This window comes from Oncorhynchus gorbuscha, linkage group LG02 (genome assembly GCF_021184085.1).
Source record: "Oncorhynchus gorbuscha isolate QuinsamMale2020 ecotype Even-year linkage group LG02, OgorEven_v1.0, whole genome shotgun sequence".
NCBI lineage: Eukaryota > Metazoa > Chordata > Actinopteri > Salmoniformes > Salmonidae > Oncorhynchus > Oncorhynchus gorbuscha.
The window spans coordinates 50482594-50506694 of NC_060174.1; the positions used below are offsets into that span (position 1 = coordinate 50482594).

At 46.2% G+C, this 24101-nt stretch overlaps 2 protein-coding genes across 2 annotated transcripts in view; one reads left to right on the forward strand and one right to left on the reverse strand.

Moving 5' to 3' along the window:
* Nucleotides 1–15229, forward strand: part of LOC124003914 (cortactin-binding protein 2-like) — a 70485-nt gene extending 55256 nt beyond the window's left edge. Inside the window, exons 9-22 of the mRNA XM_046312567.1 lie at nt 2791–2908; nt 4484–4783; nt 8584–8679; nt 9494–9573; nt 9947–10133; nt 10675–10842; nt 11156–11337; nt 11547–11731; nt 11900–12105; nt 12757–12939; nt 13028–13079; nt 13519–13630; nt 13744–13845; nt 14014–15229. Coding sequence (XP_046168523.1) covers nt 2791–2908; nt 4484–4783; nt 8584–8679; nt 9494–9573; nt 9947–10133; nt 10675–10842; nt 11156–11337; nt 11547–11731; nt 11900–12105; nt 12757–12939; nt 13028–13079; nt 13519–13630; nt 13744–13845; nt 14014–14340 — 2298 coding nt within the window. The 3' untranslated portion in view covers nt 14341–15229. The remainder of the gene's footprint in view (nt 1–2790; nt 2909–4483; nt 4784–8583; nt 8680–9493; nt 9574–9946; nt 10134–10674; nt 10843–11155; nt 11338–11546; nt 11732–11899; nt 12106–12756; nt 12940–13027; nt 13080–13518; nt 13631–13743; nt 13846–14013) is intronic.
* Nucleotides 15230–15685: 456 nt separating this feature from the next.
* The window catches only part of LOC124003923 (cystic fibrosis transmembrane conductance regulator-like), a 49701-nt gene continuing 41285 nt past the window's right edge, over nt 15686–24101 (reverse strand). Inside the window, 6 exon segments of the mRNA XM_046312575.1 lie at nt 15686–16785; nt 17538–17643; nt 18800–18972; nt 22286–22375; nt 22470–22625; nt 23586–23813. Coding sequence (XP_046168531.1) covers nt 16570–16785; nt 17538–17643; nt 18800–18972; nt 22286–22375; nt 22470–22625; nt 23586–23813 — 969 coding nt within the window. The 3' untranslated portion in view covers nt 15686–16569.

Sequence of the window (24101 nt, forward strand, 5' to 3'; positions counted from 1 at the left end):
CAAAGAACGCTTCCTCCTCGGTCTTGTGGTATAAATATTGTCTTTATGCGTTTAACCCCCGTCCAAGAGTCGGTGTTGTAAACTATGTCGATCAGAATCCACATTTGACATTTTGAAGGGGACCGACATGTTTGAGCAGTCATAGCAGACGTTGGCGAGATTGTAAAATGAATTGGGGAAATGATCTTTGTACGAGCAAGAATTGGAATATGCATTGGTTCTCTTTTGAAATGTGAATCAATCCAGCAACAATTGTGCCAAGTTAATTTACACGGCACAAAAACCAGGGATTTAAATACCGGAAAGAAAGGAACCCTGCGGTGGGCGGGGTATGCATGTAGCTTCACACAGACACGTACTGTGCCTTCTGAAAGTATTCAGACCACTTTTTCCACATTTTGTTACCTTACAGCCATATTCTAAAATTGATTAAACCCCCCCTCTCAATCTACATAAACAGTTTTTAGAAATGTTTGCTCATTTATATTTTTAAAAAGAAGAATAAATTAAATTACATTTACATAAGTATTCAGACTCAGTACTTTGTTGAAGCAGTTTTGGCAGCGATTACAGCATAGTCTTCTTGGGTATGACGCTACAAGCTTGGCACACCTGTCTTGTGCCTTTTTGCTGAGGAGTGGCTTCTGTCTAGCCTCTCTCCCATAAAGGCCTGATTGGTGGAGTGCTGCAGAGATGGTTGTCCTTCTGGAAGGTTCTCCCATCTCCACAGAGGAACTCTGGAGCTCTGTCGGGTTCTTGGTCACCTCCCTGACCAAGGCCCTTCTCCCCTCATTGCTCAGTTTGGCCATGCGGCCAGCTCTAGGGAGAGTCTTGGTGTTTCCAATTCAAGACCTCATGGCTTGTTTTTTGCTCTGACATGCACTGTCAACTGTGGGACCTTCTATAGACAGATGTGTGTCTTTCCAAATCATGTCCAATCAATTGACTTGACCACAGGTGGACTCCAATCAAGTTGTAGAAACATCTCAAGGATGATCAATGGAAACAGGATGCACCTGAGCTCAATTTCGAGTGTCATAGCAAAGGGTCTGAGTACTTATGTAAATAGGATATTTCTGTTTTATTTGACTTTGTCATCATGGGGCATTGTGTGTAGATTGCTGATTTTGATTTAATCCGTTTTAGAATAAAGCTGTAACGTAACAAAATGTGGAAACATTGAAAAGACTCTAAATTGAGCTCAGCAGTCTGAATACTTTCCCAAATGCTGTGTGTGTGTGTGTATAGTTGAAGTCGGAAGTTTACATACGCTTAGGTCATTAAAGTCATTCAAATTCGTTTTTCAACCACTCCACAAATTTCTTGTTAAGAAACTATAGTTTTGGCAAATTGGTTAGGACATCTACTTTGTGCATGACACAAGTAATTGTTCCAACAATTGTTTACAGACAGATTATTTTACTTATAATTCACTGTATCACCATTCCAGTGGGTCAGAAGTTTACATACACTAAGTTGACTGTGCCCGTAAAGAGAATGGACAATTCCAGAAAATTATGTCATGGCTTTGGGAGCTTCTGATAGGCTAATTGACTCATCCTTGGCTAATTGGTAGGCTAATAGGTTAATTGGTTCATCCTTGGGAGCACTTTCCACACGCCTGAAAGTACCACATTCATCTGTACAAACAATAGTGTGCAAGTATAAACACCATGGGACCACGCAGCCATCATACCGCTCAGGAAGATGCGTTCTGTATCCTAGAGATGAACGTACTTTGGTGCGAAAAGTGCAAATCAATCCCAGAACAACAGCAAAGGATCTTGTGAATATGCTGGAGGAAACAGGTACAACAGTATCTATATCCAGAGTAAAATGAGTCCTATATCGACATAACCTGAAAGGCCGCTCAGCAAGGAAGAAGCCACCTCTCCAAAACCACTGTAAAAAAGCCAGAGTACGGTTTGCAACTGCACATGGGGACAAAGATCATACTTTTTGGAGAAATGTCCACTGGTCTGATGAAACAAAAATAGAACTGTTTGGCCATAATGACCATAGTTATGTTTGGAGGAAAAAGGGGGAGGCTTGCAAGCCGAAGAACACCATCCCAACCTTGAAGCACGGGGGTGGCAGCATCATGTTGTGGGGGAGCTTTGCTACAGGAGGAACTGGTGCAATTCACAAAATAGATGACATCATGAGGGAGGAAAATTATGTGGATATATTGAAGCAACATCTCAAGACATCAGTCAGGAAGTTAAAGCTTGGTCGCAAATGGGTCTTCCAAATGGACAATGACTCCAAGCATACTTCCAAAGTCAAGTTATTGGAGTGGCCATCACAAAGCCCTGACCTCAATCCCATAGAACATTTGTGGGCAGAACTGAAAAGGCGTGTGTGAGCAAGGAGGCCTACAAACCTGACTCAGTTACACCAGCTCTGTCAGGAGGAATGGGTCAAAATACACCCAACTTATTGTGGGAAGCTTGTGGAAGGCTACCTGAAACATTTGACCCAAGTTAAACAATTTAAAGGCAATGCTACCAAATACTAATTGAGTGTATGTAAACTTCTGACCCACTGGGAATGTGATGAAATAAATCAAACCTTAAATAAGCCATTCTCTCTACTATTATTCTGACATTTCACTTTCTTAAAATAAAGTGGTGATCCTAACTGCCCTAAGACAGGGACTTTTTTTTTTACTCTGATTAAATGTCAGGAGTTGTGAAAAACTGAGTTCAAATGTATTTGGCTAAGGTGTATGTAAACGTCCGACTTCAACTGCGTGTGTAATATATATTATACTGTTTTGTGTGCTGTCAGGACTGCCTGGAGGTGCTGTGTAGCCACAGTGACCAGGACATAGAGAGGAGGGACAAGTGGAACCGCACCATCCATGACGTTGCCACCGACGACTGCAAAGACTTACTAGAGAACCTATGTGAGTACCAGCAGCAGGGTGTGTGCACTCTTGTTCTTTTGTTCCAGCCTAGCACCTGATTCAAACTGGCTCTTCTGTGTTTGAGTGCTCCATCCCCCTTTTCAGTCATGTGGACATATGTAATTGGCTTCCATTACATGGGATCAAACATTGCAATAATACTGCACCGAATAAAATATAAACGCAACATTCGCCACCTAATCTATGGATTTTACTTGACTGAGAATACAGATATGCATCTGTTGGTCACAGACACCTTAAATAAAAGGTAGGGGCTTTGATCAGAAAACCAGTCCGTATCTGTTGTGACCACCATTTTCATCATGCAGTGTGGCACATCTCCTTCTCTTAGAGTTGATCAGGTTGTTGTTTGTGGCCTGTGGAATTTTGTCCCACTCCTTTTCAATGGCTGTGCGAAGTTGCTGGATGTTGGCGGAAACTGTAACACACTGTCGTACACGTCGATCCAGAGCATCCCAAACATGCTCAATGGGTGACATGTCTGGTGAGTATGCAGGCCATGGAAGAGCTGGGACATTTTCAGGAATTGTGTACCGATCCTTGCGAAATGGGGCCGTGCAATATCATGCTGAAACATGAGGTGATGGCGGAGGATGAGTGGCACGACAATGGCCCTCAGGATCTCGTCCGGGTATCTCTGTGCATTCAAATTGACATTGATGAAATGCAATGCAATTGTCCATAAATTATGCCTTCCCGTACCGTAACCACACTGTCACAATGGGGCACTGTCCACAATGCTGACATCTGCAAGCCATCTGCTCAGTACAGTTGAAATCAGGATTCATCCGTGAAGAGCACACTTCTTCAGCATGCCAGTGGCCATCGAAGGTGAGCATTTGCTCACTGAAGTCGATTATGACTGCCGAACTGCAGGTGAAGACCCTGGTGAGGATGACAAGCACTCAGATGAGATTCCCTGAGACCCCCTAACCCCTTTTTCTCCCCAATTTTGTAGTATCCAATTGTCTCATCGCTGCAACTCTTGTACAGACTCGGGAGAGGCAAAGGTAGAAGAGCTGTGCGTCCTCCGAAACACAACCCATCCAAGCCGCACTGCTTGACACAATGCCCACTACTGCCAAATTCTCTAAAACTACGTTGGAGGCGGCTTATGGAGAGAAATTAACATTAGATCCACTGGCAACAGCTCTAGTGGACGTTCCTGCAGTCAGCATGCCAATTGCACGCTCCCTCAACTTAGATATCTGTTGCATTGTGTTGTGACGCAACTGCACTTTTACAGTGGCCTTTTATTGTCCCCAGTACAAGGTGCACCTGTGTTAATGATCATGCCATTTAATCAGCTTCTTGATATGCCACACCTGTCAGGTGGATGGATTATCATGGCAAAGGAGAAATGCTCACTAAACAGGGATGTGAACAAATTTGTGCGTGTGGAACATTTCTGCGATCCTTGGTTTCAGCTCACGAAACATTTACATGTTGCATTTTTCTATTTCTGTTCAGTGTAAAACTAATTCTCTCTCTCTCTGCCTCCCCTCTCCCTCTCTCTTTTTTGTTATTTTATGCACCCCTCCCTCCCTCCCTCAGACTCCTACAGGGTGTTAGTGTGTGTCCAGTCCAGTGGCTCAGGAGAGCCCATGTGTCCAGTGGAGGTGTTGAAGGATGGGGTGTGTGTGAGCGTGCTGGGGGGGGTGTGTATTCACCGGGCTACGCGCTGGGCCGAGCTGAACTACGCCCTGGGCCAAGCCTTGACCTCTCACCTCCAGCTGCTCTGTGGCGACACCAACACACACACACACCAACACACAAACCAGCCCACCAGAGATGACACACACCAACACACACACCTGGGACTGACCCCCGCTAGCATGGCCTCCATCCTCATAGGTAAGGAGCTGTAATGGTTGTTGTTCAATTGATTTACTAGTTAGCTTATCTCTAAAGGATATCCCAAACAGAGAGCATACATTTACATTTACATTTAAGTCATTTAACAGACGCTCACACTTGGTGAGCAGGGCCTTGTCTGTTTTTTTTTTTTAAGCCAAATCTCCCAACCTGAGTCAAGTTTACAGAGGTGTATTTTGTGCGACACTGCAACATGTTCCAAACAGCTGCTACCTCTGAACGCCTCCCGACCGCCCCTGGGTTCAAGTTTGAATTTCCCTTAGTCAGCATGAGGGAATGGATGGCACCCAACAGGAGACCAACGACTCCCTGCTGAACTGAATCGCTTATCTGAATATGAATCTCTCTTATTCTCAACAATGAATCGCTATTACAGTAGGAGTTCATTCCAGGGGAATCTCTATGGAAAGTATGGTTCCTAGACAAATGGGTTTTCAAATTAAATTGTATTTGTCACATGCGCCTTCCTGTGAAATATTTACTTAAACAACGACGCAGTTTAAAGGAAAAAAACAAGTGTTTACTAAATTACCTGAAGTGAACGCTAAAAAGAAAAATGGGGGAAAAAATACACGTAATTAAAGAGCAAGTTATAAAATGACAGTAACAAGGCTATATCCAGGGGGTACCGGTACAGAGTCGGTGTGTGGGACCACTGGATAGTTGCGGTAATTGAGGTAATATGTACATGAAAGTAGAGTTAAAGTGACTATGCATAGATGATAACAGAGAGTAGCAGCAGTGTAAACATGGGGGGGGGGGGGGTCTGTTCAGGTTAGCTGTTCAGGGGTCATGGCTTGGGGGTAGAAGCTGTTAACCAGTCTGTTCAGGAATCTCATAAATCATATTTCTCAAACATACAAGTATTAGGCACCATTTTAAAGACAAATTCTCGTTAATCCAGCCACCGTGTCTGATTTCAAAAATGCTTTTACAGCGAAAGCTCCACAAACGATTGTTAGGTCACCACCAACTCACAGAAAAACTCAGCCATTTTTCCAGCCAAAGAGAGGAGTCACAAAAAGCACAAATAGAGATAAAATGAATCACTAACCTTTGATGATATTCATCAGATGACACTCATAGGACTTCATGTTACACAATACATGTATGTTTTGTTCGATAAAGTGCATATTTATATCCAAAAATCTCATTTTGCATTGGTGTGTTGTGTTCAGTAGTTCAAAAACATGCTGTGATTTTCAAGAGAGCCACATCAATTCACAGAAATACTCATAAATGTTGATGAAAATTCAAGTGTTATGCATGGAACTTTAGATACACTTCTCCTTAATGCAATCTCTGTCAGATTTCAAAAAAACTTTACGGAAAAAGCATAATCTGAGTACGGCGCTCAGAGCCCAAACCAGCCAAAATAAATATCTGCCATGTTGCGCAGTCAACATTAATCAGAAATAGCATTATAAATATTCACTTACCTTTGATGATCTTCATCAGAATTCACTCCCAGGAAGCTCAGTTCCACAATAAATGTTTGATTGTTTTCGATAAAGTGAATAATTTATGTCCAAATAGCTTCATTTGTTAGGGCGTTTGGTAAACAAATCCAAATGCGCGTTTAGGTCCAGCTGAACGTCGGATGAAAAGTTCAAAAAGTTATATTACAGGTCGTAGAAACTTGTCAAACTAAGTATAGAATCAATCTTTAGGATGTTTCTATCATAAATGTTCAATAATGTTCCAACCGGAGAATTCCATTGTCTGTAGAAAAGCAATGGAACGAGAGCTACCTCTCATGTGAATGCGCGTGACTGAGATCGAGGCTTCTGCCAGACCTCTGACTCAATCAGCTCTCATTTGGCCCCCCTTCACAGTGGAAGCCTGAAACAATGTACTAAAGACGGTTGACATCTAGTGGAAGTCTTAGGAAGTGAAAAATTACCCATATCCCACTGTGTATTCGATAGGGGCTGAGTTCAAAAACTACAAACCTCAGATTTCCCACTTCCTGTTTCGATTTTTTATCAGATTTTTGCCTGCCATATGAGTTCTGTTATACTCACAGACATCATTCAAACAGTTTTAGAAACTTCAGTGTTTTCTATCCAATACTAATAATAATATGCATATATTAGCATCTGGGACTGAGTAGGAGGCAGTTCACTCTGGGCACGCTATTCATACAAAAGTGAAAATGCTGTCCCCTATCCCAAAAAGGTTAAGAAGGAATTAGGAGTTTAGATTTATGGTCAGATTTGCCAAATTGAGGGCGAGGGAGAGCTTTGTACACGTCTCTGTGTGTTGAGTAAAGGTGGTCTATAATATGTTTCCCCCTCTGGTTGCTCATGTAACATGCTGATAGAAATGAGGTCAAATGGATGTTAGTTTCCCTACATTAAAGTCCCCTAGGAGCGCTGCCTCTGGATGAGCATTTCATTAGCTGCAGGTGAATCCCCGGCCCTTTCATATCTCTCAATTTCCACATAATTATATCTGAACTATTTTACTTGGACATTTAGGAATAAATGGCAAATGAATAGCAGGCCGTAAAATAAAACGTAACAAATGTTTTTGTGAGGATGAGTCCTTTTATGAGTAACTGTCAGTAGGGTTTAGTTGTGTTTTATTCACATTCACAGCTTAAAAGCTGGATTTCAGGGAGTGTTGGATGAATCGTTTTGGAATGAATTGACTCCTTCATAGATGATTATTGAAATCGTGGCTCGTTCCAGGCACCTGGCGTTGCAGCTGGTTTAGCAAAGGTTACACTCACACAGACACACGCAAGCAGGCACGCCCACTCTCTCGCTCTCTCTTTTGTTTCTGTATCGCACATCCACCACACATTGCAGCTCTGTTGGATGGCACACATCCCTGGGTCCTGTCCAAAGTTGTGATCGGGCCAAGCCGGAGAGGGCTGGAACATGAGCCTAATTGAGCTTGGCCCGATCACACCACCATTCACACAGAGCCTGCCCAGAATGAACACACACAAACACACTCCAAGGAGGTAATTTCCCGGTCACATTGTTAGGAAAAAACTCCCTAACGTGTGTCCTGTCTACTATGAATGACTAATCTCTGCACCGAGAACCAAGTCAACTGTTAAATTTTTAACATGCTAATGTTAAGTCTGTCACAAGAGACTAACGAATGACTGGCTTGGTACATGGTCTGAACCGACTTAGTGAAGTCTGGCCTAGCCAGGGGAAAGATAATCCAGTCTGTCTGGCTGAGCTCAGACAAAGGAAAGGCGAATGGGTCTGTCCTCTGTTCAACACGTCAAGGTGACACCAGTCAGTGGGAATTATGCCGACGCAACCGCTTTTCCCCCAAAAACTCAAGGACGAGAGCGCAAGGGAATCCGCGGTCAAGGGAGGGATGAAAGCGAGAAAGAGAACAGTGGCAACTGGGGATGCATTATGGATGAGGTACGGAAAGATAGAGGAGGAAGGAGAGCGGGGGGGAGGGGTCGACATATTCAGGGAAATGTCTGATTTCTGTGTGAAGATCAGCGCCCTCAATGGGTTTTTGGGCTCGTCTTTCTTTCCACCTCTGAGGGAGTGTGTTCGTGGGTGGGTGCAGCACCATGTGTGTGCTTACAGAACCTTTAACCTATTATCAACTGTGTAACATGTGACGTTGACGTAAAGCTGTCTAGACATGGCTACAGTGTGTCGTATTTAGGTTCCGTTTGAATGCTGTATTTGTTGTTGGTAGGCAAATGTCTGTGCGTTGTAGTGTAGCATGTATTGTGTGTATCTTCAGTGCAGTGTGTGGTGCTGTTGTTAACATGTCACGTTGTCTTGTTGTTGTAGGTGACACTGTGTGGTTGCCAGGTCAGGAACTGCCTCTGTCTCCATGGGACCTGGTCAGGAAGCCACTGAGCCAGCACATCACCATCAGACTCAAAGGTACCAATCTGGCAACCCTGATCATCTTGGAATACAGCTCTCCACTTTTTTTTTTTTTCTTCTCTTCTCTTTTCTCCTCTGCTGTGTTTGTGTGTGTGTGTGTGTGTGTGTGTGTGTGTGTGTCTCTATCGAGCCCCTGTCCACCCACTGCCAGTGTATTGACGCATTGCCAGGGAATCTTTAGCTAGCTTTTTCTCTTTCTGCTGTGTTTATATAGATGGGTTGGTTGTTTAGCAACAAAACCGGACGCGTGCGCAACTATGGGGCGAAACAGACAGGGTTGGCTTAGACTGTTGACTGTATTTCGTCTCCATCAATACATTTGCACAATGAGCACTTGTTGTCTCAAATACATCATTACGGTTGCTGGTTAGCTAGCTAGCAAATGTTTTGTCGTATTAACATTGAAATGACATCAGTCAAAACAAGACAATGTGTCAAGAACAAGATACAACTAGATGACACGAGCCACCTGCGATTCCCCACATGGCAGATTCTAGTCATTATTCCTAGCCATCTGGCAATCCAGCCTTCTACCCCTTTGAAGTGCGCAAATAGTTTTTCGTGACGTTGTCAGCTCTATTGGCAGGCTCATTTTCAGTCTGCTTAGAACCGTGTGTTTTGACAGCGCAGGGAAGATTCCTCCAGTTTTGACACTGAAACAGCGTATCTGAAGCTCAGAGGCACAGTTAAAACTCCCAGGAGGATATTCAAGTGTGTGTATATGTGTGTCTGTCTTCCTGCATATATCTATGCGTCTGGGTGTGGGTTCATTGATTGCTCATTTCCATGTGGGTTTTGCGTTTCTCGACAGGTCTGTCAGAGTCGTGTCTGGATGAGCTGGCCCTGGAATCTCTTATCCCCCTTCAGCTGCTGCAGAACTACGTCCGCCTGGTACACACACACACACACACACACACACACACACACACACACACACACACACACACACACACACACACACACACACACACACACACACACACACACACACACACACACACACACACACACACACACACACACACAGAAAAAGGACAAGAAGAATATTCATATCATTATATGGATTCCCAAAATAGGTCACTTGGATTTTGGGTATAGTTTTGTCATGCATGTTAGTATGCCCTCTACTGGCCACATCTCCTTTAGCATGAGAATGTAGTGACTGTGAGTTCCCGTGTCCCCCATTTCTGCCTAAGTGTGTCTGAAACTGCTTGGAGCTTAGTGTGTCACTTTGTTATATTCTCTTGCGCTCATCCCTCTTCAGGTGGAACAGTACCGTAACATTATCTTCCACGGGCTGGAGGGGAGCTGTCAGGAGTACCTAGCCAATCAGATCTCCCGCTGCATCAAGACCAAGCAGGAAGTATTGGGTGTGGCCTGTGACATCATCAGGGTGGAGGTAGACAGGAGTCTAACTAAACAACAGCTGTTGGACACCTTCATAGCTTGTGGTAAATGCCTATAAATCACACTCCACCCTTATTGGATTGTTCTATGTGTTGTTTAACTTCTTGATGCACCCATCCCGTTCTTCCAAACATCAAAATACTGCCCCCTACACTCAAGAGGTTAAGCAGTAAGGCCCGAGGGCGTGTGGTATATGGCCAATATACCGCAGCTAAGAGTTGTTCTTAGGCCGGACGCAACCAGCTTAATTAGAGCAGTAAAAATAAATGTTTTGTCATACCTGTGGTATACGGTCTGATATACCACGGCTGTCAGCCAATCAGCTCGAACCGGCCAGTTTATATTATAGCAATATAGATATACCTGCCTTTTTTCTGTTCAGGGAGCTTGGATTGTGTGTTTATAGAATCTATAGCTTGATTTTTGCCTCTTTTTTTGTTCTCTCTCTCACTGTATTTGATGTGTGTATTTTGGGGATTTACAGGGCTCATTTGAAAAATAGACCTTGGTTTTCAACGTGACTCCCTGTCAAAAATAAAGGTTCAATGAAATTTAAAAATTGAATTGTCCGTGGTTTCCCTGCAGGTTTCCTGGTCCCAATAGTTGGTGTGTCTCTGTGTAGCAGTACTAGTAGGGTGGGGCGGTGTGTGGTGGTGGTGTTGGAGGGACTAGAGAAGGCCCACTCTCTGACTGAGCTGCTGGGAGACTTGTGTGAAGGCCTGGAGAACCGTGGCACGGCCTACCTACTCCATGGTGAGGCCTACTGGATATAGACTGGCCGACTGAATGAGAGTATGTGTGTGTGTGTGTGTGTGTGTGTGTGTGTGTGTGTGTGTGTGTGTGTGTGTGTGTGTGTGTGTGTGTGTGTGTGTGTGTGTGTGTGTGTGGGGGGGGGTAGTGAACCAGCAAGTGTGTGAGTGAGCGAGCGAACCAGCGAGTGTGTGAGTGAGCGGCTGAACTGTGAGGGAGTGAAAGAATGAATGGATTAATTAAGGACCGAATAGATGACAGAATGAACAGGTGTCTAACTACACCCCCCTCTAAATCATCATCATCCTCCCAACAGGCCAGATGGGCCCACACCACTTTCAGGAGGGAGGCTTTCTGATTGGCACGCTGTCCAAGTCCCGCCTCAAGGGCTCAGAGCTCCGCCTCCAACAGCATTTCCGCTGGGTAACGCTGCGCTGGGACTCGGAGCCGCTACACGGCCTTCTGGGAAGGCACCTCCGCAGGAAGCTGCTCCACAAGGTCAGTCACAGAAACACACTGCTCCTTTAGGAACAGACCTAGATTCATTGTATCCGTACCTCGATCCGCTAGGGCACAAAACGGACCTTAGATCATTCGTCTTACTCGCGCAAATGGGGGCCAGCCATCTTGGTTTTCTCGGATAAGATTGGAAATATAGTGACGTTCTGGAAAGCTGTGCTTTCCCTTGACACTCTCTCTCTCTCCAGACGCAGGGTGGTGGCAGTGGTCAGGCTCCCGAGGGCCTGCTGGAGAGGACGGTGTGCTGGGTGAGCTGTGTGTGGCAGCAGCTGAATGCCTGTCTGTCCCGCCTGGGGACCCACGAGGCCCTGCTAGGACCCCAGCTATTCCTCTCCTGCCCCGTGGTGCCAAACAACACACAGGCCATCGTCAAGTATGCACCTGTGTGTGTGTGGGGGGGGGGAGGTGCAAACTTGTGTTTCAAGCTTAATTTAAGTTAGACTATGTATGACTGTGTGTTTCTGAAGCAAACTAAGGTGATAGGGGAGCAGCAGTATTCTGTGTGTTGTTTCTGTATTTCTTTCCCCGTCTGTTCCTCCAGGTGGCTAGCCCGGCTGTGGAACATGGTGGTGGTCCCTCGCGTGGAGGAATCCATCGTCTCCCGGGTGACGGTAAAGCGCTCCTCCGGCCAGCGGGTGTCGCCTAACAACCTGCGCCTGAGCTCGGGCCAGCAGGCGGTGGTCAAGGCTGCCCTCAGCATCCTGTTAAACAAGGCCGTCCTGCAGGGATGCCCACTGCCACGTCACGGTGGGTACACACTTCACTGTTGCCTGACAACTCGCCCTGAATTTCATTCCGCCGCACTATGGATCGACATGCGTTCAGTCGGAAACTGCCATCCCTGAAGTTGTTTGTGTGACTTCAAAATGAGGGCCGTTGTACAAAACAAATTCATCCGCGATTGGATTGTTTCCAACAGATCTAACCAATCAGTGCCTCAAAGTTGATCATGTCATCATGTTGACCGGCTCTGGCCCAAGCCATCGGTTTCTGGGACCAATCAGAACTGTCCGAATGTGTTTGCATTCGCGAAATCGCCAGGGAGGGAGGAAGAAGAGGAAACGTCAGTTGGCCCGAGCGACGCAAAAATTCCCATTTCTAGGGCCGACCCGAACTGAACTGCGCTGGCTCGCTCGCGTATGTTCTTTTCACGTTGTCATTTCCAGCACGGGGCCCAGCAACTACGGTGGACGCGTTACCAGGCCAGCTCAGTACAGCTCGACTTGCTTGGATGGGTTTGTCCCTTTTTTAAAATGTGAATCAGGATTGTATGTGTCTTATCTTTGTTTTGGATGGATGATAGGTAGACTGGTTGGCTCCTTGTTTGCCAGGTCGGGCGGGACGTAGATAAAGAGAATAGTGTAATGCTACCTAATGTTAATGTCTTTCTCTCATCAGAGATTGATAGGCACCTGTTGGAGTTCCAAGGCGGCACCTTCCCCCTCGCAGCCATTGGCTCCTGTAAAGGAAGTGGTGGCAGGAAGGGGCGGGACAGCGGCATGTGGAGACGAGCTAATACCAGCCCACGGAAGAAGGGGAGCCCCACCTCCAACTGGACCTGTGGAGGTTCCCTCAGAGAAGGTCAGGATGAAGCGGTGTCCCCCCCCCCCTATGATTCCTGTTAGAATAGCCATAATGGGTGTTCATGTTGTCCTTCTGTTGCCCGCAGGGTCATTGTCCAACACGGATGTCCGCTTTATCACCAACGGCAACGCTCCAAGGTGAGTGACGTTGACCCGAGCCGTTTATTTGACACTTAGGAAATGTCCATTTATTCATGGTTTGCAGTAAAATGTGTTAATGTGACGCCGGCTCTAGTATGTTGTTTAGATCATGTGATATGCTGTGTTCTAGCCTCTAGGAAACGTGATAGAATAGAGTATTACTGAGAGCATCCAGCAGGGGTCAGTGTGTAGTTATATCTGAGTGTGTACTGTTGTACTTCTACTGTGTGATTGTTTGTACTGATGTTGTACTGTGTGGGGTTGTACTGTACTGTGTGATTGTACTGTGTGGGGATTGCACTGATGTTGTACTGTACTCTGTATGTATGTGTGTGGGATTGTTCTGATGTTGTACTGTGGGATTGTGCTGTTTATTGTGCTGTGTGGTGGGATTGTTCTGATGTTGTACTGTGTGTGTGTGTGTGTGTGATGGCAGTGTTGTAGATGGGGACCCTGTGAGTCTGTCTCTCTGCTCTGACGATGAGACTGATCTGATCAGGGAGCTGCAGACCATGTGCTCCAGCAAGTCAGAGCCAGACATCAGCAAGGTAACGCTCACTCTCTCTCTCTCTCTCTCTCACTCACCACACACACACACACATACACACACACACACCATGAGGTTGACGTTTTCCGCCGGCTGTATTCTTCTGCGTTGCAGATTGCTCGGTCCAAGGGGGACTTCATTGTCTTCTCTGGCTCTCCAAGTGGACAATCGCCCCGCCGGAAGACCGACCATGAAGCAACCGCTCGACCACAGACGGTGAGTTAAACTGCGCTTAAAGGCTCTAATTAAAGGCCTAGCACCAACACACCTATTCAGTTCAGCTCATCACGTGCAGAGCTAGAACAAAACTGAACTGTCTGGTGGTCCTCCAGTAGCGAGATGAGCAAGTGTTTCCCAACCATCTGCCTGTCTCCCCCTTTACAGACCGGCAGCCGTCACTCTACTCCCAGCTCCGCCCCAGGCAGCCCCGCCCCTAGCAACGAGAGGCGACCAGCGTCGCGGCCCAAATCTCAGCTCCCCGTCCCCAGCAGCAGGGGGCCGCAGCCACGAGCCAACAGCAGCAGTGCCGCACCACGAACACCCACGATGACCGCTAACCGCAACGCGGCCAGAACTGAACCAAGCAGCAGCAAAACAAGGCAGGCCCCAACCAGACATAACAACCACGTCAACGAGAACAGCCAACAACACGAGGACATTTGGATCCTACACCGAGACTTGCATGAAAACAACAACAACAATACAAAGTAGTAGATGAACTTCCACCTCCCTTCCTTTCCTCCCACCCCTCCGCAGTTGTATCCCTCCATGTTGTAGTTAGGCTTATGACGGCCTTTTAGTATTTGTACTTGTTATCCGTACTTGTTAAACTGTATAGCAATTGTGTACTTTGGGACCATAGTTTTATGATATTATACAGTATTGAAAGAAGTTTAAAAAAAAACACATTTCGCAGGGAATTATGTCAAAAGGACAAAGACAGGATTTACCTTTTGCGGTGAGTGTTTTGGATCAAAGAAAAGCAGGCAGGTTGTTTTTGCAATTAGGTATTTTCTAATATTCAAGTGTTTTATGTTTAAATAGTTGCAAGGTTGGTTTAAATACTGTTGAAATGAATCAGGGTTTTACCAAATATTTGTAAATAAGAATTAGTAACTTTAATGGTATATATATTGGTGTATGTGGTATTATGCTTGTACAGTAAGAACTCAAAAACAAAAGCTGAAGAAAAAAAACCATGTACATAAGTTTGTAATGATAATAACATGCGAATTCGGTTCATAACTTTTCACTTGTTTCAAAGTGAATGGAATGTGGCAATAAGTAAATGTAATTGCAAACACAGGACATTTTTTTTGCTTTTGACGTTAAGCCATAAATACTTTAAACTACCCACAATTCTGCCCACGAATCATGGTTCGATTAATCCATACACTGATACAAATTTCAAAGCAGCATGGTTTGTTCGCTTTATTTTGTTAAACATGTTTGTTTTTTTTAAATGAAAAGTGTTATTTTGAATGGCCATCGTTGATAAATGTACAGGAGATATTTTTGTCAACCTTTGGTGTTGATCTGTATGATGTAATGTCCTGCCTCCTTTAAGAACAAAACATTAAAACCGCACTGTTAACCCCAACAGTCCTCCACCTCGTGTCTTCTTACACCAGACTACTGGCCTGGGTACAGTATGTAGGACCTTCGACTGAGAATCTAAAACAAACGACTTATGAATGCTCTACGAAGCACTACATAGAGGCTTCACAAATAATTTCTAAGGGAAGGCGGTAACACGTCATGACTGCAGGTGTAATTCTCTACAACGCGGGTCAAGTTAACGAGAGACATTTTAAAAAAAATTGAAAACCACCTGCATTACAGGGATGGGGGGGGGGTCTTCAGGACCGGAGTTGAGAAACGCTGTCTTAACAATGACCTCGTCTTTTCTCAAAATCGTTTTACAGGAAATATAATTGATTGAAATAAAACTATTCTAATGGAAAAACAAAACAATGTTATACATTTTTGGAAATGAGTCTCTTTCCGATGGATAAGAAACAGCTTTTTACACAAGAAAAAAATTGTCTGTAGTCAGTTACATTTCAAGGTGTCGGTACCATTTTATCATATCGTTATAAAAACTGTTCTCCAATATCACTAAGGAGCAATGTGCCAAATAAAAAGACCAGAAAGGACAGACAAATATTTAAAGTTCCAGAAGTACAGGAAGGAGCTTGACAAATCACATTTGAAAAACCATTAAAAAATCAAATGAAATATATGCAGAATTTGATCATTTATTTTCCTTGCTATTACCCTGCCAGGCCACCATGGAAAAAGTACCTCCGGTTTCTTTAAAGTGCATAAAAATAGAAACACTTGTCCATAGCATCGCCATAGCATCACCCACCATTCATTCCTGTTTTGTGTCTTTATAGCTTTGAATAGAAGTTGCCCTGCGGCACAGTTTTCCTTCCAAGTCCGAACAACCATTGGGAGGGAAACCAAACTGACCTCAGATCAGTGTCTGGGCAATTTCATCCTACTCTGTATTTACAGGCAGCTTTTGAGTTTAGGGACTGTATGCTTTTTACAATCTTGCTTAAAAAAATGTATGGCCTTTATATATTCAAACAAAACTGGCATTCCAATGTTCTCAAAGTGAAACAAATCTCACCCTGGAAACACCAGGATGGTGCCTTTTGATTGAACAGAGCCCTGTGTGTACCAATAAGGACCGACCACCTCTCACATTCACACTCTTTAATCGGCAGCGCATCTTTCCACGATTCCTTGCAACCTATCTCCTTGCCTCCTCAACCATATCGGAGAAGGTTCAAGGTCCCTCCTCAGGCCTACTTTTTCCCCATGTGTTTTGACAAGGAGCCGAGGAGAGAGGATGCAAGGCAATGAGGAGAGTTTTCATCAAGAAAGAGCACTCCAGAAGACAAAAATGGCGTCCAGTTAATCCGGGGCTCCTTAAAGATGCGTGTTCTGGACCTCGTCCTCAGCCACCTCCTGCAGGGCGGTGATCTTGGGCGGCTGGGATTGAGGGGGTCGCTTGCTGGAGTTGAGGCGGTGCAGGGGGAAGAGTTCGAGGCGCTCAGCAGCACTCATGGCCTGCTTCAGGTGGCTGGTCTCATTCAACAGCTTCTGAATGGAGTCGTACCTCTTCATAGAACTGCCCTCGATCATCTGGAGGGAGAGAGGAGTAAAACTGACGATTTGGCACAACGAAGGGTTAAAATGACACCAGGTTGTGTAATGCGGATCGAATGACATGTTTGAAGACGCTCCAGTGTCAAGCCCCCAGCATCATGCCACTGTGCCTGCATTGTCACGCTGTCTGCTTGTGTGAACACAAACGGGGAGCGTGTACCAACACACACAGCCGACACCATGCCCTGAGTCATGGGACACCGTAAATCAAATATGTTGTTTATGGCGAGGCTAACAAATGGTGATGCACTGATAGAAGAATTGAATCTAAGATGGAGGATATAATGTTTGTTTAAGCTGGTGGTCGGTGCTCTATTCTCACTTCTTACAGGGAAATACCAAGGGCTCTATCCAGTGTTTCCCAACCTTGGTCCTCCAGCACCCCCAACAGAACACATTTTCATTGTAGCGCTGGACAAACGCACCTCATTCAACCTATTTGAGGGCTGGATGATTAGTTGACAAGTTGAATCAGGTGTGCTTGTCCAGGGTGCCAATAAAAATGTGTACCGTTGGGGGTACTCGAGGGCCAGGGGTGGGAAACACTGCTCTATTCAATCTGTATCGCTGAAGAATGTAGGTAAAGGTAATTTCCTATTGAGCAGACAAAACCGTGAATGCAGTATTTGCTAATAGAGCCGTAAATCATTTTAATAGAAGAGACAGGCAGTTAACAAAGGGTAACCTAATGCTTAAAGGGAGATAGGTGTGTGCGCGTGTGCGCTAACCAGGAAGGACTGGCACTCCAGCAGTGGTTCCACTCTGTGTTCTGACAGTATGACTGTACAGTTGGAGAACGACTGTTTCAGGGTCTTCCTCAGGACCTGCAACGTTCTGTGAACCAGAAACAAACCAAAACGCAACCATCAGACAATGTTCTTCAGCCAACCATCAACAAACCAGAGTACACTCAATTAACCAGAGAGTTTAACAGTAGGCCTGCATACACACATATATAAACACACACACACACACACACGCGCACCGTCTCTCATTCTCCCTTCACGTACAAACTCCTTCCACTCTAGCTTCCCCAATGTGCACTTACTGCTGAGATTACTCTGAAGTAGACCAGTGTCATCAACCACCACTAATTCACTCATGACAGGCACCATTTAGCTTAAAGACCTGTGTCTTTACGTGTGGTTACACCCATTCTGTGCAAACACACACAGTCAAAGACTTACAGTAAGTCCTGGAATTGTCACCATATGCAGCGAGACACTTAGGCTGCGTTTACACAGCCACCATAAGAACCCAATCTGATTTTCTTTCTATATCCAATCTTTTTTTCTGGACGTCCACACTGTTTTACATGTGATCCATATCGGATTTGCACATTCACACGGATGTAGCCTCAGAGGGGAGGTTGTCCTTGTAATGACTGGCCATGGGCAACAACAAAAAAAACACTTCAGAGCAAACAAATCTGTTTGAGCGTCCAGACAGAGGTCGCATACGAAAGATCAGGTTTGTGTCAGGATCCAGATCCATATACTGTATGGAGGCGGTATGAATCGGAAGTCAAAGGCTGTGTTTACACAGGCAGCCCAATTATTGGCAAAAGAGCTGACCTGATCGGTCAAAAGCAATTAATGAAAAAGATCACAATTGGGCTGCCTGTGTAAACACAGCCCCAAAAAAATCTGATTCCATGTGTTTTTTTTGTTGTTGCTGATTACACATTAGCGAAAAGATCAGATTGGTATCAGATATGCAAATAGTTGGCAAAAGATCTGAATTGGGCTGCCTGTGTAAATGCAGCCTCATACAAACACCAGAGGAGGCTGGTGGGGGGGAGACGGCTCGTAATAACGAATGGAATGGAGTCAATGGAATGGTATCAAACACCATTCTATTCATTCCGTTCCAGCCATTACTCACTTAAAGTGCCACTAGCCACCACTGGCACATAACACTTATCTTCCATGTCCAACCCCAAATCCAACACGCACTCTCTCGCTTTCTCTCGCTCACTCTCTCCTCTTACATGGGGTCGAGGAAGGCGCTGGGTTCGTCCAGCAGCAGTATGCGGGCCTTGCTGAGGATGGAGCGGGCCAGACACATGAGCTGCTTGTGTCCGTTACTCAGGACGTAACCTCCGTCCTCCAGCTGGAAGTCCAGCTTGTCTGGGAACTGCTCTATCACGGACTTCAGACCCACCTGGACGACATATAGGGCCGGAAACACCGGAGGATCTCAATCAATCAATCAACCAATCAACCAATCAATCAAATAAACAATCGACCAATCAAATTAAATGCACTGACTCAGTTGGCTCCAACGGACCTCCGTAGGCAGGGCAAAACAGGTGACATGGAGTCTGATGTGGATTTCAGGTTAGTTCTACACACCGTCATTGTAAGCAAATACGGTGCGTGCGTTAGGTGATCAATTTATAGGAGAGCAACTTCACATGCGCTATGGTCACAGAGTCAAGCCGAAGCAGACTTGCATGTGACTCCTGTTTCCCGCCTGGCAGTGGTTACTATGCAACTACCAGTATGGTGTGGCTATGGTGGCACCGTCACTGCCCTGCTGACACACACGAACACAGCAGCGCCTTACCATCAGCATAGCATGTCAGAACGAGGTTACTATGGCATGGTAGGAATGGGGTCAGCGGGACTCTCTGCAGTGTACAGACAGAAGGACAGTCAGACAGACAGGAGAGAGGTGAAGAGAGAGGGTGGACAGTGATAGAGGGGACCTGTTGTGATTGAGGCTAGAGTTAGGGTTGAACCGGGATGTGGATATAAAGCTAGGGCTATGGGTTAGGATTGAGGGTAGGGTTAGGGTTGAACTGGAATATAGATGTGAAGTTAGGGTTAGGGCTGTGGGTTAGGGTTGAGAGTAGAGTTGAACTGGAATGTGGACGTGAAGCGAGGGTTAGTGCTGTGGGTTAGGGTTGAGGGTAGAGTTGAACTGGAATGTGGACGTGAAGCTAGGGTTAGGGCTGTGGGTTAGGATTGAGGGTAGGGTTAGGGTTGAACTGGAATATAGATGTGAAGTTAGGGTTAGGGCTGTGGGTTAGGGTTGAGAGTAGGGTTAGGGTTGAACTGGAATATAGATATGAAGTTAGGGTTAGGGCTGTGGGTTAGGGTTGAGAGTAGGGTTAGGGTTGAACTGGAATATAGATGTGAAGTTAGGGTTAGGGCTGTGGGTTAGGGTTGAGGGTAGGGTTAGGGTTGAACTGGAATATAGATGTGAAGTTAGGGTTAGGGCTGTGGGTTAGGGTTGAGAGTAGGGTTAGGGTTGAACTGGAATATAGATGTGAAGTTAGGGTTAGGGCTGTGGGTTAGGGTTGAGGGTAGGGTTAGGGTTGAACTGGAATATAGATGTGAAGTTAGGGTTAGGGCTGTGGGTTAGGGTTGAGGGTAGGGTTAGGGTTGAACTGGAATATAGATGTGAAGTTAGGGTTAGGGCTGTGGGTTAGGGTTGAGAGTAGGGTTAGGGTTGAACTGGAATGTAGATGTGAAGTTAGGGTTAGGGCTGTGGGTTAGGGTTGAGGGTAGGGTTAGGGTTGAACTGGAATGTAGATGTGAAGTTAGGGTTAGGGCTGTGGGTTAGGGTTGAGAGTAGAGTTGAACTGGAATGTGGACGTGAAGCTAGGGTTAGGGCTGTGGTTGAAGTTTACGGTTGGGGGAAGGGTTAGGGTTGAACTGGAATGTGGACGTGAAGTTAGGGTTAGGGCTGTGGGTTAGGGTTGAGGGTAGGGTTAGGGTTGAACTGGAATGTAGATGTGAAGTTAGGGTTAGGGCTGTGGGTTAGGGTTGAGAGTAGAGTTGAACTGGAATGTGGACGTGAAGCTAGGGTTAGGGCTGTGGTTGAAGTTTACGGTTGGGGGAAGGGTTAGGGTTGAACTGGAATGTGGACGTGAAGTTAGGGTTAGGGCTGTGGGTTAGGGTTGTGGTTGAGGGTTAGGGCTGTGGTTGAGGGTTAGGGCTGTTGTTGAGGGTTAGGGCTGTTGTTGAGGGTTAGGGCTGTTGTTGAGGGTTAGGGCTGTGGTTGCGGGTTAGGGCTGTGGTTGAGGGTTAGGGCTGTGGTTGAGGGTTAGGGCTGTGGTTGAGGGTTAGGGTTGAGGGAAGGGTTAGGGTTGAACTGGAATGTGGACCTGAAGCTAGGGTTAGGGCTGTGGGTTAGGATTGAGGGTAGGGTTAGGGTTGAACTGGAATGTAGATGTGAAGTTAGGGTTAGGGCTGTTGTTGAGGGTTAGGGCTGTTGTTGAGGGTTAGGGCTGTTGTTGAGGTTAGGGCTGTGGTTGAGGGTTAGGGCTGTGGTTGAGGGTTAGGGCTGTGGTTGAGGGTTAGGGCTGTGGTTGAGGGTTAGGGTTGAGGAAGGGTTAGGGTTGAACTGGAATGTGGACCTGAAGCTAGGGTTAGGGCTGTTGTTGAGGGTTAGGGCTGTTGTTGAGGGTTAGGGCTGTGGTTGAGGGTTAGGGCTGTGGTTGAGGGTTAGGGCTGTGGTTGAGGGTTAGGGTTTTGGTTGAGGGTTAGGGCTGTGGTTGAGGGTTAGGGCTGTGGTTGAGGGTTAGGGCTGTTGTTGAGGGTTAGGGCTGTTGTTGAGGGTTAGGGCTGTTGTTGAGGGTTAGGGCTGTGGTTGAGGGTTAGGGCTGTGGTTGAGGGTTAGGGCTGTTGTTGAGGGTTAGGGCTGTTGTTGAGGGTTAGGGCTGTTGTTGAGGGTTAGGGCTGTGGTTGAGGGTTAGGGCTGTGGTTGAGGGTTAGGGCTGTGGTTGAGGGTTAGGGCTGTGGTTGAGGGTTAGGGCTGTGGTTGAGGGTTAGGGCTGTGGTTGAGGGTTAGGGTTGAGGGAAGGGTTAGGGTTGAACTGGAATGTGGACCTGAAGCTAGGGTTAGGGCTGTGGGTTAGGATTGAGGGTAGGGTTAGGGTTGAACTGGAATGTAGATGTGAAGTTAGGGTTAGGGCTGTTGTTGAGGGTTAGGGCTGTTGTTGAGGGTTAGGGCTGTTGTTGAGGGTTAGGGCTGTGGTTGAGGGTTAGGGCTGTGGTTGAGGGTTAGGGCTGTGGTTGAGGGTTAGGGTTGAGGGAAGGGTTAGGGTTGAACTGGAATGTGGACCTGAAGCTAGGGTTAGGGCTGTTGTTGAGGGTTAGGGCTGTTGTTGAGGGTTAGGGCTGTGGTTGAGGGTTAGGGCTGTGGTTGAGGGTTAGGGCTGTGGTTGAGGGTTAGGGTTTTGGTTGAGGGTTAGGGCTGTGGTTGAGGGTTAGGGCTGTGGTTGAGGGTTAGGGCTGTTGTTGAGGGTTAGGGCTGTTGTTGAGGGTTAGGGCTGTGGTTGAGGGTTAGGGCTGTGGTTGAGGGTTAGGGCTGTTGTTGAGGGTTAGGGCTGTTGTTGAGGGTTAGGGCTGTTGTTGAGGGTTAGGGCTGTGGTTGAGGGTTAGGGTGGAACAGGGATGTGGACATGAAGCTAGGGTTAGGTTTAGACCGGAGACCAGTGTGACTGGGTGTGAATGTCGTGTCTCACCTCCTCAGCCACACGCCACAGTTCCTCGTCACTGTAGCGAGCGTGTGGATCCAGGTTCATACGGAATGTACCAGTCAGGATGAAGATTTTCTGTCCAGAAAAATCAGATTAGGGCATACATTCACCATAGCAAAAATACCATTGAATATCTGAGCACTAAGTCTAGTTGCGGGGTGGTATTTACCTGTGGCACCACGCCGAAGGCTTTCCTCCAGGTCTGTAGGGTGACCGAGTTCCAGGAGACCCCATCGATGGAGATCTCTCCGTCTGTAGAGGCCAGCCGCAGGAGGGCTGATAGCAGGGTGCTCTTTCCTGAGCCCGTCCTCCCCAACACACCCACCTACACACAAAGCAATGAACATCCACCCGGTTCAAATATCCTCCTACAGTGCCGACACAAAGCAACACAGTATTCCGATTATGTCCCTAAAATGTAGAGTACAGATCTTGAGCCAGCATTTCTACCATGATTAACCAACACTATGTGGAACGGGAGACTACTGTAGAATTAGTATTGGGGAGTAGTGAACTACATGTAGTTCAACCAGTAATTGAACTTGCAGTAGCTTGGTGGTAGTTCAACTAAACTTAAATCTCGGTAGTGTTTTCAGTAGTTAATTGCTTTTTTTGAGGAGCTAACTACCGGAAATACAAAAATAAGAGAAGATATGGGTGAAATAGGGCAAAATTTCCTTTATTTTTCAGCATCAGACCTGCCTAATTCTCACTTGAAACATAGTTGTGTTTAAAAGGATAGACGACACATTCTGTTTACATCTGACTCCAGATCTGTTCTTCTGATTGTTAGCCGATGACGTTTCAGATTTAGATATGCACATCTTCCAGGAAGTAGTTTTGATGCAGTGAACTACTTTTTCGAAGTAACGTTTGTTAAGTCAACTATATTTTTCTTAAGGGTAGACTTAGCGTAGCTTAACTTCTTTCAGTGAGAAGTAATTGGTAACTTGGTAAACTATATTTCCAGAGTAGCTTCCAAAACACTGTGTAGAACCACTCTCCCACAGGCCAGAGCGTCAGTGAGTTAGGCCATTAACGGGAAGCTGTAGCTAATGGCTAGGGCGGTAGGCTAAAGTGCTGACACTAAGATAGTCTCCCTCAGGCCTCGTTACTAGGAACTGTATCTATCCTAATTACCTCTCAAGACATACCACAGGGAGTCTGAGTCTCTCTAGCCTCCTAACAGCCCGAGAGAGATTCATATACTGAATTCCCCGCCTGAGAGCAGGACCATCAGCCCCTCATCAGCCGCACGCAAGCGCGCACACAGAGAGTGACCTACACTCTGTCCTCCTTCCACAGTGAAGGAGAGGTCCTGCAGGACGGAACGTCCGGCCTCGGTGTATTTGACGGTCAGTCCTTGGACGTCTATGTGGCCCTGATTGGGCCAGCAGTCCTGGGCGTGGGGGTTGTCGATCACCAGGTCTGTTCCTTTACCACCTCCACCGCTGGGTCTGGGCTCCTCTTGAGGCAGGTCGATGAACTTGAAGACCCGGTCTACCGATCGCATCTGGGGGAATAGGGGATGGAGAGATCAGAGCGGTTGGAGGGAGTTGTGTGTACGTGCTGTGCACAGGAGAGAATAACAAACCATCTGTAAATAAGCACATGTGTGTTACCTGCTACCCTGCAATGTGTGACGGTATGTTTGAGTAGTGAGCTCCCCTCCCTGGTTAACGAGTTCTATTCCCACGTAGTAGTGTCAGTCAGTCTGGCAATAACAGTGAGTGTTTCCTCTCACTCTGTGAGCACGAGGAGAACTACATGTCCTGCACTGTGATTAGAAGAATCACGGAGC